The 15,295-nt window shown below is 51.7% G+C and overlaps 1 protein-coding gene across 1 annotated transcript in view; it reads left to right on the forward strand.

Annotated features, from left to right (window-relative positions):
• The window catches only part of ERN1 (endoplasmic reticulum to nucleus signaling 1), an 82,945-nt gene that overhangs the window by 59,374 nt on the left and 8,276 nt on the right, over nucleotides 1-15,295 (forward strand). The window contains exons 11-18 of the mRNA XM_040244974.1: nucleotides 2,113-2,231; nucleotides 5,610-5,801; nucleotides 7,502-7,772; nucleotides 8,556-8,646; nucleotides 8,910-9,099; nucleotides 10,059-10,158; nucleotides 10,380-10,579; nucleotides 14,067-14,214. Coding sequence (XP_040100908.1) covers nucleotides 2,113-2,231; nucleotides 5,610-5,801; nucleotides 7,502-7,772; nucleotides 8,556-8,646; nucleotides 8,910-9,099; nucleotides 10,059-10,158; nucleotides 10,380-10,579; nucleotides 14,067-14,214 — 1,311 coding nt within the window. The remainder of the gene's footprint in view (nucleotides 1-2,112; nucleotides 2,232-5,609; nucleotides 5,802-7,501; nucleotides 7,773-8,555; nucleotides 8,647-8,909; nucleotides 9,100-10,058; nucleotides 10,159-10,379; nucleotides 10,580-14,066; nucleotides 14,215-15,295) is intronic.

Consider the following 15,295-nt stretch of genomic DNA (forward strand, 5'->3'; position numbering starts at 1 on the left):
TAGAGCAAGACAGAGTTTTCTTAATCAGGTTTGCCCTTCCTGTGTGGCGTCTACTCCCCGATTCTGCCATCTCCAAGCCCCAGAGGGGCTGCAGTACAGGGGCTGATGCCAGAGCAGAGAGAGGTCAGACCTGGGGTGCCGGGAAAGGGAGGTAGAGCCGCCTAGGAGCCTGCAGACCCGGGAGGCAGCCAGGCAGTGGCATCTGGATGGAGGATTACTCTAGTAATTAAGAAAACTCTAGTTACTTGCGACGCCCGCCAGAGACACAGCTCCTGTCACCTCTGCCTTCATCAGCCACACTCACTGCCTTCGGGTGTCATCTCTCCCTTTACACACCAAAGGGGGCGTAACTGGGCATCACAGAGAGGAAGCTAGATGTCCTGGAGCCCCCATGGGTCCCTTTGCCGTCATCCAGGCCTTGTTGTTCTTTGTGCATCCTGACTCCTTGTTCCATTCTTCTGGTTATTATTTTTACCAAATAATGGGCATAGGAGATAACAAAATAATTCTACCCTTTTTTCTGAACAGATGTAGTTTGGAAAGCATGTTGTGAATGGGCCCAAAGCAGAGGAAAAAAAGAACTGATGGGCAGAGGCCGTTGAAATCACAGGGCCACTTGGTTTTATCTAGCAGTTACAGGTTGCATGGCCTGTCTACCAGTGGTTAAGAATGAAAAAATTATTGGAAACTGGGCTTCCCTGTGGGTCCAATGGTTGAGAACCCTCCTGCTAATGCAGGGGACGTGGGTTTGACCCCTGCCCGAGAAAGACCCCACGTACGTTGGGGCCACTAAACCCATGTGCCACAACTGCTAGGGCCATGCGCTTAGGGCCTGTGCTCTGCAACAGGAGAACCCATCCCAGGAGAAGCCCATGCACTGCCTCTGTTCCCACAACTAGAGAAAGCCCGAGTGTAGCAGCAAAGACCCAGCCCAGCCAAAGGTGAAATTTAAAAAAGCTACTGGAAACTGAGGAAATATATATGTGAGACCATGAAAGATCCAGAAAAAAAGGCTTCGTGGCTCTTTTGGAAAAACAGAAGACCAGGTCTTGTTTGCACAGAAGTGTTTCAGGATCTCACAGTCACGTTTATAGCACAACAGGTTCAGAGTGCCCTCCATGATGCTGCTAAAGGCCCTGCTAGGGGAAGGCCTGTTTATAAGGACTGTGGGCAGAAGAGGGGATTTGGGCTCACCACAGTGTGTTGGGAGGTGCCTGGCCAAGGGGCAGGGCTTGGAACCAGGAGAGCAGCAGGCAGAGCGCCACAGCACAGGGTGGCATGTGGAGGGGCAGCCTCTCTCCTCTTAGCTTGAGGGTCTCCTGTTCCCGAGCCTCAAGACCACCTGGAGACACTCCTGGGTCAGATCCCTGGGCCCCACTGGCAAGTGTGAGTCAGAGGTCTGAAGCAGGCAACCAGTTCAGGAAATCCTGCATCTCAGTGTTCCTTGAAAGATGAGGGGAACTTGATGTCTCAAAACCAACCTAGGCTTCCCTTAATGAGCAGTGTTGACGGTGTAGATAGAGAACTGACCTAGAGGGAGAGTTCAAGGGGATTTCTCCAGATGAGAAGTATACATAGCTCAGACTAGTCCTTGGGGGTTTCCCTGGGGGCTCAGATGGTAAAGAATCCACCTGCAATGCAGGAGACCCGAGTTCGATCCTTGGGTCAGGAAGATCCCCTGGAGAAGGGAATGGCAATCCAAGAATCCAGGTATTCTTGCCTGGAGAATCCCATGGACACAGGAACCTGGCTGGCTGTAGTCCATGGGATTATAAAGAGTTGGACACGACTGAGCACACACACACGCGTGCGTGCACACACTTGTGCCTTGCTCTGAATGTGTCCTGGACATCGCAGTCCTTCTCATGACAGGGCCACGTCTTTGCTCCTTATTGTGAGATTCAGAATACTGCATTCATGGCCTTCGAAGGTAAAAGCTCTGTCTTGGTGGAGTTCCTCCAGTCCCTAGCTCTCACTTTCTCTCCCTTTACACACGTGAGCACTTGCATCGCAGGCCCCTCTCTGGGTGGCGACTGATGTCTCAGTTGAGCGTCAAGTGCGACCACCACGTGGGGAAACCATTCTCATTAGAGGCCATGCTTCCTCTCGCAGGACACCACGAAACCCCACTGTCGGCGTCCACCAAAATGCTGGAGCGCTTCCCCAACAACCTGCCCAAACACCGGGAGAACGTGATTCCTGCCGACTCGGAGAAGAAGAGCTTTGAGGAGGTGAGTGGGGACATGGACAGTTGGTCACCAGGCCCCGAGTCAGAGGCTGGGCAATAAGGCATTTGTCCTGCCTTTAGGGCCTGCAGTCCACTCAGAAGGGGCAGGGGTGCAGGAGAATCCACAGCAAAGCGCTGAGGGCCAACAGCGGGAGGGGGAGGCGGTGGGTGCGCTGGAGGGACACAGGCGGAGGTGCAGGCCCGGAGCAGGGTTAACCCTGTGCATCCATCTCTGGGGCTGAGGAGACAGCCTGACGGGATTGTAGGATGCCCGGCGGGGAGCCGTGGGAGACACGGTCAGGTGACTGCACAGGAGCTGTGCTCTAGGCCGGGCAGTGAGGGGAGAGCTGGCCGAGAGAGCAGGTGGGAGACTGAGATGCTCTCCAGCCAGGCCTGGCCTGCTCTGGCCGCTTGGTCTGGCAGGGACCCAGGGCGCCTGCTGAGTGGGTGTGGGCACTTAGGAAGCTCGCCCGACTCAGCCCAGGTCGCCCTCCTGAGCCCGGGGAAATGAAGCCTGCTCTCAGGGTCTCAGCCAGAAGCAGACGACCACCCAAACTAGGATGATTCAAGGGGCGTTTCCTTCACACCATGGGCAGTTCTGGGGTGCTCAGGGCATACTTGAGGCTGAAGCCAGTGGGGAGGGAGTGGAGCCTGGAGCTCCAGCAGAGATACTGGGCAGCCCCACAGAACTCCAGCCCCGTCTCATCTGCTGGTGGAAGCCAGGGAGCGGGGAGACCATCGCCTCGCCCATGTGCTCCAGCCTCTGGGGCACAGAGCAGGTGTGGAGGCTGCAGGAGGGTGGGAGCTGGGGGTCGGGGTCCAGAGGCCATTTGGGCTTGGAGGATACTGCAGCCCTGCCGGTGGGGGTCCTGTGACTGAGAACGGCCTGTGGGCAGGGCCAGAGAAAGAGGGGAGTAACTGATGATGTGGGGAGAGGGCTGTGATCATATCAAATTCATGTTAGAGATTTAGATTTATATCCAGAGGGAAACGGAAAGAAAATCACGTGGACGTTTAAGATTCTGGGACGTGCTGAGTTGTCCCTCGTCTCTGGAGGCAGCCAGGTTGGAGGGGGATCAGGGCCCTAAAATCTGGATCTGATTTTGATCTGAGTAAAGCCCAGCATATTTGTTATTAAACACCTAGAAAACAAAAGTTTAAAAAGAAAATTAAACAATACCCTTAATCTAACACCCAGAGATGGCTGTCATGGAGATTTTCCTATATAATCGTTCCATCTTGAGCAAAGGGTCCTTTGAAAGTCCATTAAAATACTCTGGTGTGCATTTGTCTGGTATTAAGACTGAAAGAGATGGGAATACCAGACCACCTGACCTGCCTCTTGAGAAACCTATATGCAGGTCAGGAAGCAACAGTTAGAACTGGACATAGAACAAGAGACTGGTTCCAAATAGGAAAAGGAGTACGTCAAGGCTGTATATTATCACCCTGCTTATTTAACTTATATGCAGAGTACATCATGAGAAACGCTGGACTGGAAGAAACACAAGCCGGAATCAAGATTGCCGGGAGAAATATCAATAACCTCAGATATGCAGATGACACCACCCTTATGGCAGAAAGTGAAGAGGAACTAAAAAGCCTCTTGATGAAAGTGAAAGAGGAGAGTGAAAAAGTTGGCCTAAAGCTCAACATTCAGAAAATGAAGATCATGGCATCCGGTCCCATCACTTCATGGGAAGTAGATGGGGAAACAGTGGAAACAGTGTCAGACTTTATTTTCTTGGGCTCCAAAATCACTGCAGATGGTGATTGCAGCCATGAAATTAAAAGACACTTATTCCTTGGAAGAAAAGTTATGACCAACCTAGATAGCATATTCAAAAGCAGAGACATTACTTTGCCGACTAAGGTCCGTCTAGTCAAGGCTATGGTTTTTCCAGTAGTCATGTATGGATGTGAGAGTTGGACTGTGAAGAAAACTGAGCACTGAAGAATTGATGCTTTTGAAGTGTGGTGTTGGAGAAGACTCTTGAGAGTCCCTTGGACTGCAAGGAGATCCAACCAGTCCATTCTAAAGGAGATCAGCCCTGGGTGTTCTTTGGAAGGAATGATGCTAAAGCTGAAACTCCAGTACTTTGGCCACCTCATGTGAAGAGTTGACTCATTGGAAAAGACTCTGATGCTGGGAGGGATTGGGGGCAGGAGGAGAAGGGGACGACAGAGGATGAGATGGCTGGATGGCATCACTGACTCGATGGACATGAGTTTGAGTGAACTCCGGGAGTTGGGGATGGACAGGGAGGCCTGGCGTGCTGCGATTCATGGGGTTGCAAAGAGTTGGACACAACTGAGCGACTGAACTGAACTGAACTGAAGACTAACTTTTTAAAACAAACACTCTTGAGCAAATATAACCAAATGAGTGATGTGTCTCTGGTCACATGGTCAGCAAACATTCCTAAGCTGCCACCAGCCAGGCCACCCACACACCCCCACAGGCGGCAGCGGGCCCAAGGGAGGCAGAGGGAGGCGTGAGTGCATGGGGGTGCCAAGGAGGCTGTGTGTCCATCTCATCCAGCAAATAATTGAAGCACTCCTGGAGAAGCAGATGTCCCAGAACAAATCAATGCATTTTTCTAGAAGTCCTAGAGTTTCTGAAGAGTTTGAGCAAAACTCCACTTTATCTGAGTTAATTTGGGGCTTAACAAAGGACCCTAAAGCTTTTTAAAAACTTTGAAATATAGTGGACTGTTTGAATAAATGGTTTTGTGCTTGGAGTCGCACTGAAAGTTTATAAGCAACGTTGGAAAGCTGCTTTATTACTTCCTAGATCGTGTGATTGTGTGTTTTCCTTTTTAATGTGAAATGCTGTTATCAAGTGGACCACCAGCTTTCTACCAGACTTGTTACCGATGATTTCAGAGTTTCCCCAAACAGCAAATCTACTGTCCAAGGAGGGTTTTGCCTTTAATAAGGATTTTCGAAAGAATATTGCGTGTGAAGACACTTTCAAAAGTATTTCTCTAAAAACCGTTTTTTTGAGTAATGATTCCATCACTGCAATAGCGCATGGCCTCTCAAGGCAGTTGCTTTGAAAAGGGCAACAGTTATCTGGCTTTGTGGTCTTGGGTGGGCCTTAAAAACAATCCAACATATTTCACAGCATAGTCATTCCTCATAAATAATCATGGCTTCTCTTTTTTTTTTAAACTTTTTATTTTGTATTGGAGTATAGCCGATTAGCAATGTTGTGATAGTTTCAGGTGGACAGCAAAGGGACTCAGCCATACCCATACGTGTCCATTCTCCCCTAAACCCCACTCCCCTCTGAGCTGAGTCATGGCTTCTCCTGATTGTTTGGCTCATTTATATCTGGCTGGAAATGGAGCAGTGATGTCGCCACTCTCTCCCACATAAGGTCATCGACCTGGTTGACCAGACTTCTGAGAACGCACCTACCACGGTTTCTCCGGCTGTGGAAGAGAAGTTCGACCGTGCCCCCGCCAAGCCCGAGGCCCCCGTGGACTCCGTGCTCAAGGACATGGCCACCATCATCCTGAGCACCTTCCTGCTCATCGGCTGGGTGGCTTTCATCATCACCTACCCCCTGGTAAGGCTCTGCTCCTTTCCCCCTACCCCCGCCCACACGCTTCTGAATCTTTGCCTGTCAGTGAGGTCCAGACAAAGGCAACAGACAAGCAAACACGCTTCTTTTCCCACTCAAGAGTCAATATTGGCTAACCTTCAAATACATTGTAATCAAAGAGATGCTCACTTCTCAGGAAATTAGTTTTGTACTCACAACTTACAGTTTAACTGTAAAAATTGATTTGGAAACCTTGCTTGCCGGTCACTTTAAATTCTTAACTGTATTTTCTATTTTAAGACTACACATGGGAATTCCCTGGCAGTCCAGTGGTTAAGCCTCTGCTCTCTTACTGCCCAGAGCCTGGGTTCCATCCCTGGTCGGGGAACTAAGATCCCACAAGCCAAGGGGCCTGGTCTGTCCATGGGATTTCCCAGACAAGAATATTGGAGTGGGTTGCCATTTCCTTTGCCAGGGGATCTTTCCAGCCCAGGGATCAAACATGTATCTCTCCGGTCTTCTGCATCAGCAGGTGGATTCTTTACCATTAGCACCACCAGGGAAACCCTATTTATCCCCTAACCACAAAGAAAGAAACTATACTTTGGGAAGTTCAGTAACTCTCCCAAGGTAACCCAGCTACTAGATGGAATTTCCAGAATTGCAACCCAAGTTGAAAAAGAGAGAGCGAGCTCTCCAGAAAACTCCCAGGAGAGTGTTGGCTACACACCCATCCTTACAGTCACCTTCCCACGCATGGGGACAATTTAATAATCACAGTCGCTGCCACTTCAAACTAGGATGGAATGCGCTGTTCAGACTAAATGAGAGGAGTGTGGGCATGGGGAAGGCAGCGGGATGAACTGGGAGCCCAACCTCGGCCAGGCTGCCCACATCTGAGCCCCCGCGTCCTCGCCTCCGCACTGCTGCCGACCTTTGCACAAACCTCCGCCAAGTGTGTGGCCGTGGTAGATAGCACGGCCAGGTCTTCTCCGTGCCTGCTGTGCCCTCAGACACCTGGTACCCATTCTTCCTGTTTGGTTTCACTCTTGCAACAATCCTCAGGCTTTCATGATTTTAATTTTTTTGGCTACACTCCCAGGTGGCACTAATGGTAAAAAAAAAAAAAAAACCACCTGCTCATGCAGGAGACATAAGAGACAAGACACAGGTTCAGTCCCTGGGTTGGGAAGATCCCCTGGAGGAGGGCACAGCAACCCACTCCAGTATTCTTGCCTAGAGTGTCCCGGGGACAGCGGGCTACAGTCCATGGGGTCACAGAGTCCGACATGACCGAAGCAACTTAGCACGCACCCTAACCAGGGATTGGACCCGCACCCTCGGCAGGGAAAGCTCAGAGTCCTAATCTCCGCACCGCCAGAGAATTCCCCCAGGCTTTCATAAAAGCCCCAGAACCGTAGAATTGAACGGAACCCCGTCCACCTGGCCGAGTCCTCCACTTACATCAGAATCCCTCCTTGGCTGCTGCTGCCGGCCCCTCCAGTCGGGGGAATGGGCTGTCCTAGGAAGTCTGACAGGCAGGAAGACCTCCATCCAGTCCTTGACTGATCCTGCCCCCTGCTGCCTTCTCACCGGTCGCGTCCCACCCCCGGGGTCACGTCCAGTGTTGCCCGCTCCTCTGCCATAGGCAGCCTGTCCTCCCACGCCCGCCTGTCCGCCAGGGGAGCAGCTGTACTGCCCTGGGCACGTGCTTCTCTTCCCAGAGCATCCACCAGCAGCGGCAGCTCCAGCACCAGCAGTTCCAGAAGGAACTGGAGAAGATCCAGCTCCTGCAGCAGCAGCAGCAGCTGCCTTTCCACCCACCCGGGGATGCAGCACAGGACGCCGAGCTCCAGGACTCGTCCGGCCAGTACTCGGAGAGCTCGGCCACCAGCAGCCCCAACACGTCTCCCCGAGCCTCCAACCACTCGCTCCACTCCACCGGCTCCACCTCCAAGGCTGTCACCAGCCCCTTCCCGGAGCAGGACGACGAGGGTAAAGGGAGCTGCCGTCTTCTCTTTCGTGGAAACACAGCCTGAGGACCACAGAGCCCCCCGTGCCTCCTGGGGGTCTCCATGGGTTTATGATGTTCCCAAGGGTCTGCTGAGGTCTCACCTCCTCCTACCCTCCCCCGACTCGGGGGCTGGGCTTCTGCCCCATCGCTCAGCCTCTCCCCCTCAAAGGGCTTCTTTCCCAGGGGCCACCGTGGCACCCTTCCCCCTGTCTCGCTCTGCTGGGGCTGGGAGTCGCTGCCAACCGAGCCACCCTAGCACCTGGGTCGAGGGCATCCCCCAGGCTGGCCAGTTACCACGCATACACGTGCAGCTGTGGAGCCGCTTTCCTTGGGGAGGTGGTCTCAGGCCGCTTGTTGCGGCTGATGTTCTGGGGGGGATGGACGCAGGACCAGGGCAGGAGACCCCGGAGTCCTGGGTCTCAGGCTGGAGACTCTGCTACTGGTCTCTCCACCTCACATGCCCCCGCCCCCATCATTACCTAAGTGTTTCAGGTACAGACCTTTAGGCCGACCTGTAGAGAAGCCCTGTCTTCAGGCTCCCATCCTCACAGTAATTAATGTAAAGCAGAAACAGAGGGTGGAGACTGAGGGAGGAGGTGGCCCTCGGTGAGTGTGGGGACAGACCCAGGGGCTTCTGCTCACCAGGGCCCCAGGGGCATAAACCCTCTGAATTCTCATCCCTCGATCTGAGCTCGGGGAGCTCGCAGCCACTCTGGCCTCAAGGTTCTTTAGTCACGTCTGTTCTTTTCCCTGTTTTGACCCAGATGAGGAGACCAGCGTGGTGATGGTTGGGAAAATCTCCTTCTGTCCAAAGGATGTCCTGGGCCACGGAGCTGAGGGCACGATCGTGTACCGGTGAGTGGCCTGGAGAGCCACGGACCCCCATGGTCTCACGTGGGAGCTCGCATTGGCTCCCGGGGCACAGGGGGTCATCACAGTGAGCAGACAGAAGAGCTCCCCCCAGGAGGGTAGTGATGGGCACGGGGCCTCCGGGTGGTGGGTTGGGACACTGTGGGCCACGAGGCTGCAGAGGCAGCCGCTGCGTCAGTGGAAGGAGCCCCGCGGGCCAGTGCTCACTGGGCATTTCCTCAGCCCGCCTTTCCCTCGTCGTCTGGCAGGGGCATGTTTGACAACCGTGACGTGGCAGTCAAGAGGATCCTCCCCGAGTGCTTCAGTTTCGCGGACCGTGAGGTCCAGCTGCTGAGAGAGTCGGACGAGCACCCAAACGTGATCCGCTACTTCTGCACCGAGAGGGACCGGCAGTTCCAGTACATCGCCATCGAGCTGTGCGCAGCCACACTGCAGGAGGTGAGCGCCCCGTCCCTCCCCCGCAGCGCCCGTGCGCTGTTAGGGACTGCCTGCTTTTTTTTTTTTTTTTCATTTACTTTTATTAGCTTGATTAAGGTTACATTAACATATGTTAGTTTTAAATACCATTTGCTGCATGTTGACAAGGGTATGTACGCACTTAGCCACAAGCAGTGGAATATAGTGCATTTTCATCTCCCTAGCTTTTTTAGTTTAGTTACTTGGCTGCACCAGTTCTTAGTTGCTGTACGCGTAAAACTTCAGTTGCGGCATGTGGGATCTAGTTCCCTGACCAGGGATCCAACCTGGGCCTCCTGCACTAGGAGCTTGAAGTCTTAGCCACTGGACACCCAGGGAAGTCCCCACCCAAACTTTAATTGTGTGGTCCCCTCGGCTGCCTGGGAAAGTCTTTGGTTGCAGGTGGCATCTCTTTCCCTCTTGGCTTCCGGGAAACGTGGTTAGTCCTTCTTCTTGTCGCTGGTCAGGGCTGGTGTGGGCTAGGAGGATGCTAGTTGATGACTGGAGTCATTAAGATCATCCATCGAATCCCTTCTGCTCAGTTTCAAGGCTGTAAAACTGTTTTAGTATCATTTGGCCTCATCGTAGAGTTTACTGTAGGAGGCAGTGAACTTGGGTTTCTTACCCTCGCATCATCTCATTATAAACTAGTAAACTGGAGCCTTGTTTGCTTGTTTAAGTTAGCCTGTAGCTTTAGGAGAAAGTCTGCTGGAAAAGATGGAAGCAGAAAACATTGTCAGTAAAAATTCTCATTTCTTTCTTAAAATATGATAAAAGAAAACAAACTGACCCAATACCAGATGTTAATTAAAGCAAAAGCTTTCAGGCAGAGTGTTTCTAAATAAAATTGAATCACTTTTAAAAAGAGAGAGAGAGAAGTGTGCTGAGGAGCTGAGCCCTGGGGGCCCCGTGCGGTGACCCCGCCTTTGTGTCTCTTGCAGTACGTGGAGCAGAAGGATTTCGCCCACCTCGGCCTGGAGCCCATCACTCTGCTGCAGCAGACCACCTCGGGCCTGGCCCACCTGCACTCCCTCAACATCGGTGAGAAGCCCCCCTTGCCGCGCGGGGAGATGACTTGCCCAGGTGGCCTCGCCTCTGCTGAAGCTCTTTGCTGCATGGCCGGGGTCCCAGTTGTCTACATACCCGAGGACTTTCACATTTAAAGACTAGAAGCTTTAGAGGCAGTGGCGGGTCTCTCGGGAATCTGAGGAGGGCGCGTCCCCATGGTGGAAGAAGTGGACTAACCTGGGCTGTTCTGTTAGTTCACAGAGACCTGAAGCCGCACAACATCCTCCTCTCCATGCCCAATGCACACGGCAGGATCAAGGCCATGATCTCCGACTTCGGCCTCTGCAAGAAGCTGGCCGTGGGCAGGCACAGCTTCAGCCGCCGCTCGGGGGTGCCAGGCACCGAAGGTTGGATCGCCCCGGAGATGCTGAGCGAAGACTGCAAGGAGAACCCCGTGAGTAATGGGCACACTCTGTGAAAAGCGCGGAGCCAGCCTCTTGTACCTTTGGGAGTCAGAAGCTCCAGTTGCCAACGGGCTGCGGCGCTCACTGCTGGAGAACGATGTTTCTGTAGCAAAGAGCTACTCTCCCAGCAGCGCGTGCTGCCACTTTAACATTGTCTCCTGGGCCGTGGTCTGTGTTTCTCCCCTCCTACTCTTCCAGTCACTTTCCCCCTGTTTTGGGGAACTGGGAAATCAGGGCTAGCATAAGGTGAGTAGACTTGTTTTCATTCTTTTTAAAATTTTTGGTTTTCCAACTTTCTGTTTTGAGAATACAGAGAATTGAGAGCAGTGAGTGCCCCTGTACCTCTACCTCAGTTCAGCATCTGTCAATATTTTTCACTTTCTCTCTGTCCCTTAAACTACTTGCATAAAAGTGGCAGGCCTCCCAGCCCTTTACCCTTTAATGCTTTAGCCCTTGTCTCCCAAAGACAAGTACATTCTACCTCCTAACCACTTCACCATGATTACACCTCAACCATTACTACTGTTTCCACGATGCCTAGTATTCAATCCATATTCAAGTTTCCCTAGTTGTTCCCCAGAGGTCTGTTATAGAGCTGGATTTTGTCAACCAGGACCCAACGAAGTGTTTGTTGCATGGCATTTGAACAGTTCCTCAACCGGGGGTCAGATCCAGGCCGCCTACATTGGGAGTGTGGAGTCTTAACCACTGGACCACCAGGGAAGTCCCTGATTTTCTCTCCTTTAATTAACACAGTTCTCTCACCTTTTCTGCCCCACGACAGTGGCTCTCTGAGGAGTCCAGATGCTTCTCTGTAGAACGCCCCACTCAGGATTCACTCACCCATTTCCTCTTGGTGATGTTGAGTTTGCCCATCTATTCCTGATATTTCTTGTGAACTAGGGGTAGGTCTAAAGGTTCAGTTGGATTCAAATTAAGTGTTTTGGACAAGAACAGCCACACTCAGGTTGTACCATGACTATTACGGTACCCCTAACTGGTGAGGCTGAGTTGGCCCACCTGGCACAGGTGTCGAACAGTGGCATATCCCCTTTGCCAGGACTCTGTGGGGCCACACCCTGGCAGAATGTCAGTTTCCTGGTACCAACCGTCACTCAGGTAATGAGTCAGCATGCGCTGGCATCCCTTGCCTGAACCACTCCATTCAGTTGAAATTCTACATTTATTAGCTGACATTTTTCTATGCCCTTTCTATTTTTTTTAAGTCACTATGGACTCATGGATTAAAAAAAAAAAAAGTGATATAACCTGGTGAAAAACTGATATAACCCGGTGAAAAGTGATATAACCCGGTGAAAAAGTGATATAACCTGGTGTAGTCTTATTTGTTTTTGTTCCTATCCCCCCCCTTTTTTTTTTTTTTTACAACCTTATAATTTCTGCTTTAAAAGCAATCAAGTTTTTAAAAAATGTGCAGTTCAATTTATCCATACTATTCCTTTGTATAAGGCAGATTTCAGGTAAGCATCTAAATGCTTAATGTAGAGGCTAATATTTTCTGGCAGTCCTTGGTTCCTGAAAGTTGAGCTTCATCAGATGTTTCTTAAACGTCTGTGAAAATAGCTCCCATTCCTTTTGATACTCAAATTGTTCCAGATTTGCCCAACCGGAGCCTCTTTGAGCTGGGTTCTTCGTTCTTCTGCTAAGAGCCCAGTCGTGTCTGAGCACCTTGCTTTCTAGCTCACCAAGACCCTGGAGGATTATCCAACACTTCCTGAGTAAACTTGGATGGGACCAGCCATCCTAAAATAGATAAGATGCACCAGAGCCATCTTATCTAATTCACTGGGGACCAGCAGTTGGTCTGTTAATCAAAAAAGTCAGTTACGATAGAGAATCATAAGAAAATACACACTGTAAACATTTAATTTTAAATTTAAGTCACATGGCTCTCTAAATAAGAGAAACCTTGACTGTAAAACAAGGTGTTTTTTTGACTTTGGGTCCAACTGAGTGGAGTTGCTGATTTCCTCTCTTGCATAAAGCACGCTCACAATGCCTTCGGTGACTTCTGCACTGAGACTCAGACGCTTTAAACACCCCCTGAGTGATTTGAGAGTGGAATCCTAGCCTCAAGCTATTTATGTCCCGTCTAGCTCACAGTTGAGTCTCCCACGTCTAATCCCACAGCAATTTTTGTAGCAACTTTCTCATATCAAGTCTTACTAAAGACTCAGCTTACCTCAGACTTGGCAGCATGTGTGTTTTATCAGCTTATGGAGGATTTAAACTACAAGGACCAGAGGCAGAAATGAGTTTGGGAAAGAGCATAACTGAGCCTAGAGGTGAGCCCTAGAGTTTGGAGGCAGAGGGCCAGCATGCAGGACAGGAGCCCCGGGGCAGCATCAGGGAAGGGAGGCTGGAGCCGCCAGCAGCACAGGCTGTGGAGAACAGGGGGCGTCGGCCGTCCCCGGCGGAGGCGGGAAGCGGCTGTTAGGTGGGGACGTCGGCGCTGGTGGACTTGCTTCTCCTGTACTGAATCTGTCAGCCACCTCAGGATCGCTCTGACAACAGAGTAATTTGTTGGACTTGGCAATAAGACCTGCGTCTTGCCCTGGCTCGTCACTCCCCAGCAGTGACCCTGGGCTTCGCTCTGTGTCTTCGTCTGGGAATGGTGACGTTTGCTCCACTCACCTCACGAGGCTCTCGTGAAGGGTGTGTTTTCTCCAGTGAGGAAGGTGACCAGCTCCTGACTTTCTCTCACCAGAGCCTCACGTCGTCTAGTGGAAGATCCAATGGTGGGGCCTGGCGTGAGGGACCCACGCCGTGCTTGGGTTATACCCCAGCATTACACCCCACGTAGACCAAGCTAGAAGTCACACATACACTGGTTTCATCTCTAGACACGGAATGGTTTCATGGGATAAGTGAGACATGTTAATAGATAGCATCAGAGTGAACGCGCTGGAAACTTGTCAAATAATCACTTTCTGGAGCTGTTTTTGAATGAAACACTCCTTTTTTTTTTTTTGGCCTAACCACACAGCACACAAGATCTTAGTTCCCTGACCAGGAATCGAACTCATGCCCTTAGCAGTGAGACGCAGAGTCCTAATCTGGACTTCCAGGGAATTCCCACCAAACGCTGTATTTCATTTATTAACAAAGGTTAAGACCTGTTGTATGCACGTACCTGGGATACCACAGGGATGCAAAGGCAGCCTGGCCCTCAAGGAGTGACGAGCTGGTTGGGTAAAGAATGACTAGCAGTGAGGACGCAGCCGATCTTCACAGCAGCCCCGTGGGCTCATCCTTACTCCACGGTTGTAAATGCTGAGGTGCAGAGTGGCCAGGGGGCTCCCGGGGGCCAGTGGTGGAGCCAGCGCCCCACACCTCGGCTCCAGAGCCCAGTTCTCCACACCCAGCACTGCTCCGAGCAGCTGCACGTCTGCTGCTAGGTGAGAATGAGAACTCCCCCATCCTCCAGAGCATCTGACGCCCCTCGTTTCTTTTCAGACCTACACGGTGGACATCTTCTCTGCGGGCTGCGTCTTCTACTACGTGATATCTGAGGGCAGCCACCCCTTTGGCAAGTCCCTGCAGCGCCAGGCCAACATCCTCCTGGGTGCCTACAGCCTTGACTGCCTACACCCTGAGAAGCATGGTGAGTGGGGGCTGGGGAGAGGCAGGGCTTGACTGCCTGTACCCCAGGAAGTACAGTGAGCAGGTGGCAGAGTCAAGGGCTCAGGAGCAGCCCCTGTGGGCAGGGGTGGTGCTGGCTCTGAGGCCCCAGAGGGCCTTCCTTCCAGCTGCTCGCCCAGTGGGCCTCAGTGAACCAAGGACTCGATCCAGAGCTGGTGGAGGGCTGGGTGGGGTGTCCTGAAGCCAAGTAACTCCCAGGTTCCTGAGGTCACATGACGACCTTTGTGACCTGGGCAAGGCCCCTTTGGGGACCTCTGTTTTCCAGTTTGTGACTCCTGAGGGTTAAACAGTTCACGGTACCTTCCTGTTCCGATGTTCGGGGAGACAGAAGGGCCATGCCCCATAAACTGGGCTCTTGTGTGTGGGCTGGCAGTCAGGGGGTCACCCTGGTCTAGGGACAGATGATCTGGGTACTCACTCTCCAGGCGTGAGGACAAGCCTTTCTGCCTGACTAAAGGGCTTCCCACATTGTAATCGGCCTGTGACACCTGCTCCTGCCTTTTAAAAAGATTTAAACTATCTTACAATTTTGCTAATGGATTAATTTTCCTTATTCCCTGGGGACAAAACAGATTAGCATAAAGGCTCATAGATCCGATACACAGTGATGAATACCTTTGTACACATGGTTCTGACCATCTCTCTAGACACATATTCATATTTTTATAAAAAGTGGAGTTAAATAGTACATAGTATTTTGCAGCATGCTCTTTTCTTATTATTGACTTATTTTTGGCTGCACTGGGTGGTCTTTGTTGCACACGGGCTTTCTCTAGTTGTGATGTACAGGCTTCTCATCGCAGGGGCTTCTCGTCGTGGAGCACAGACTCTAGGGCACAGTGATGCACAGATTTACTTACCTTGTGGCACGTAGAATGTTAGTTCCCAAACCAGGGATCAAACCCATGTCCCCTGCGTCGGCAGGCGGATTCTCAACCACTGGACCACGAGGGAAAGCACGCTCATTTTTAACCTTCATCTTGATTCTCTACCCACGTCCATCCACATTCAGCCAGTACGTCATCCTGGTGGCCCACAGTCCA

Source organism: Oryx dammah, unplaced genomic scaffold (assembly GCF_014754425.2).
Source record: "Oryx dammah isolate SB20612 unplaced genomic scaffold, SCBI_Odam_1.1 HiC_scaffold_8, whole genome shotgun sequence".
In the NCBI taxonomy this organism is placed as follows: domain Eukaryota; kingdom Metazoa; phylum Chordata; class Mammalia; order Artiodactyla; family Bovidae; genus Oryx; species Oryx dammah.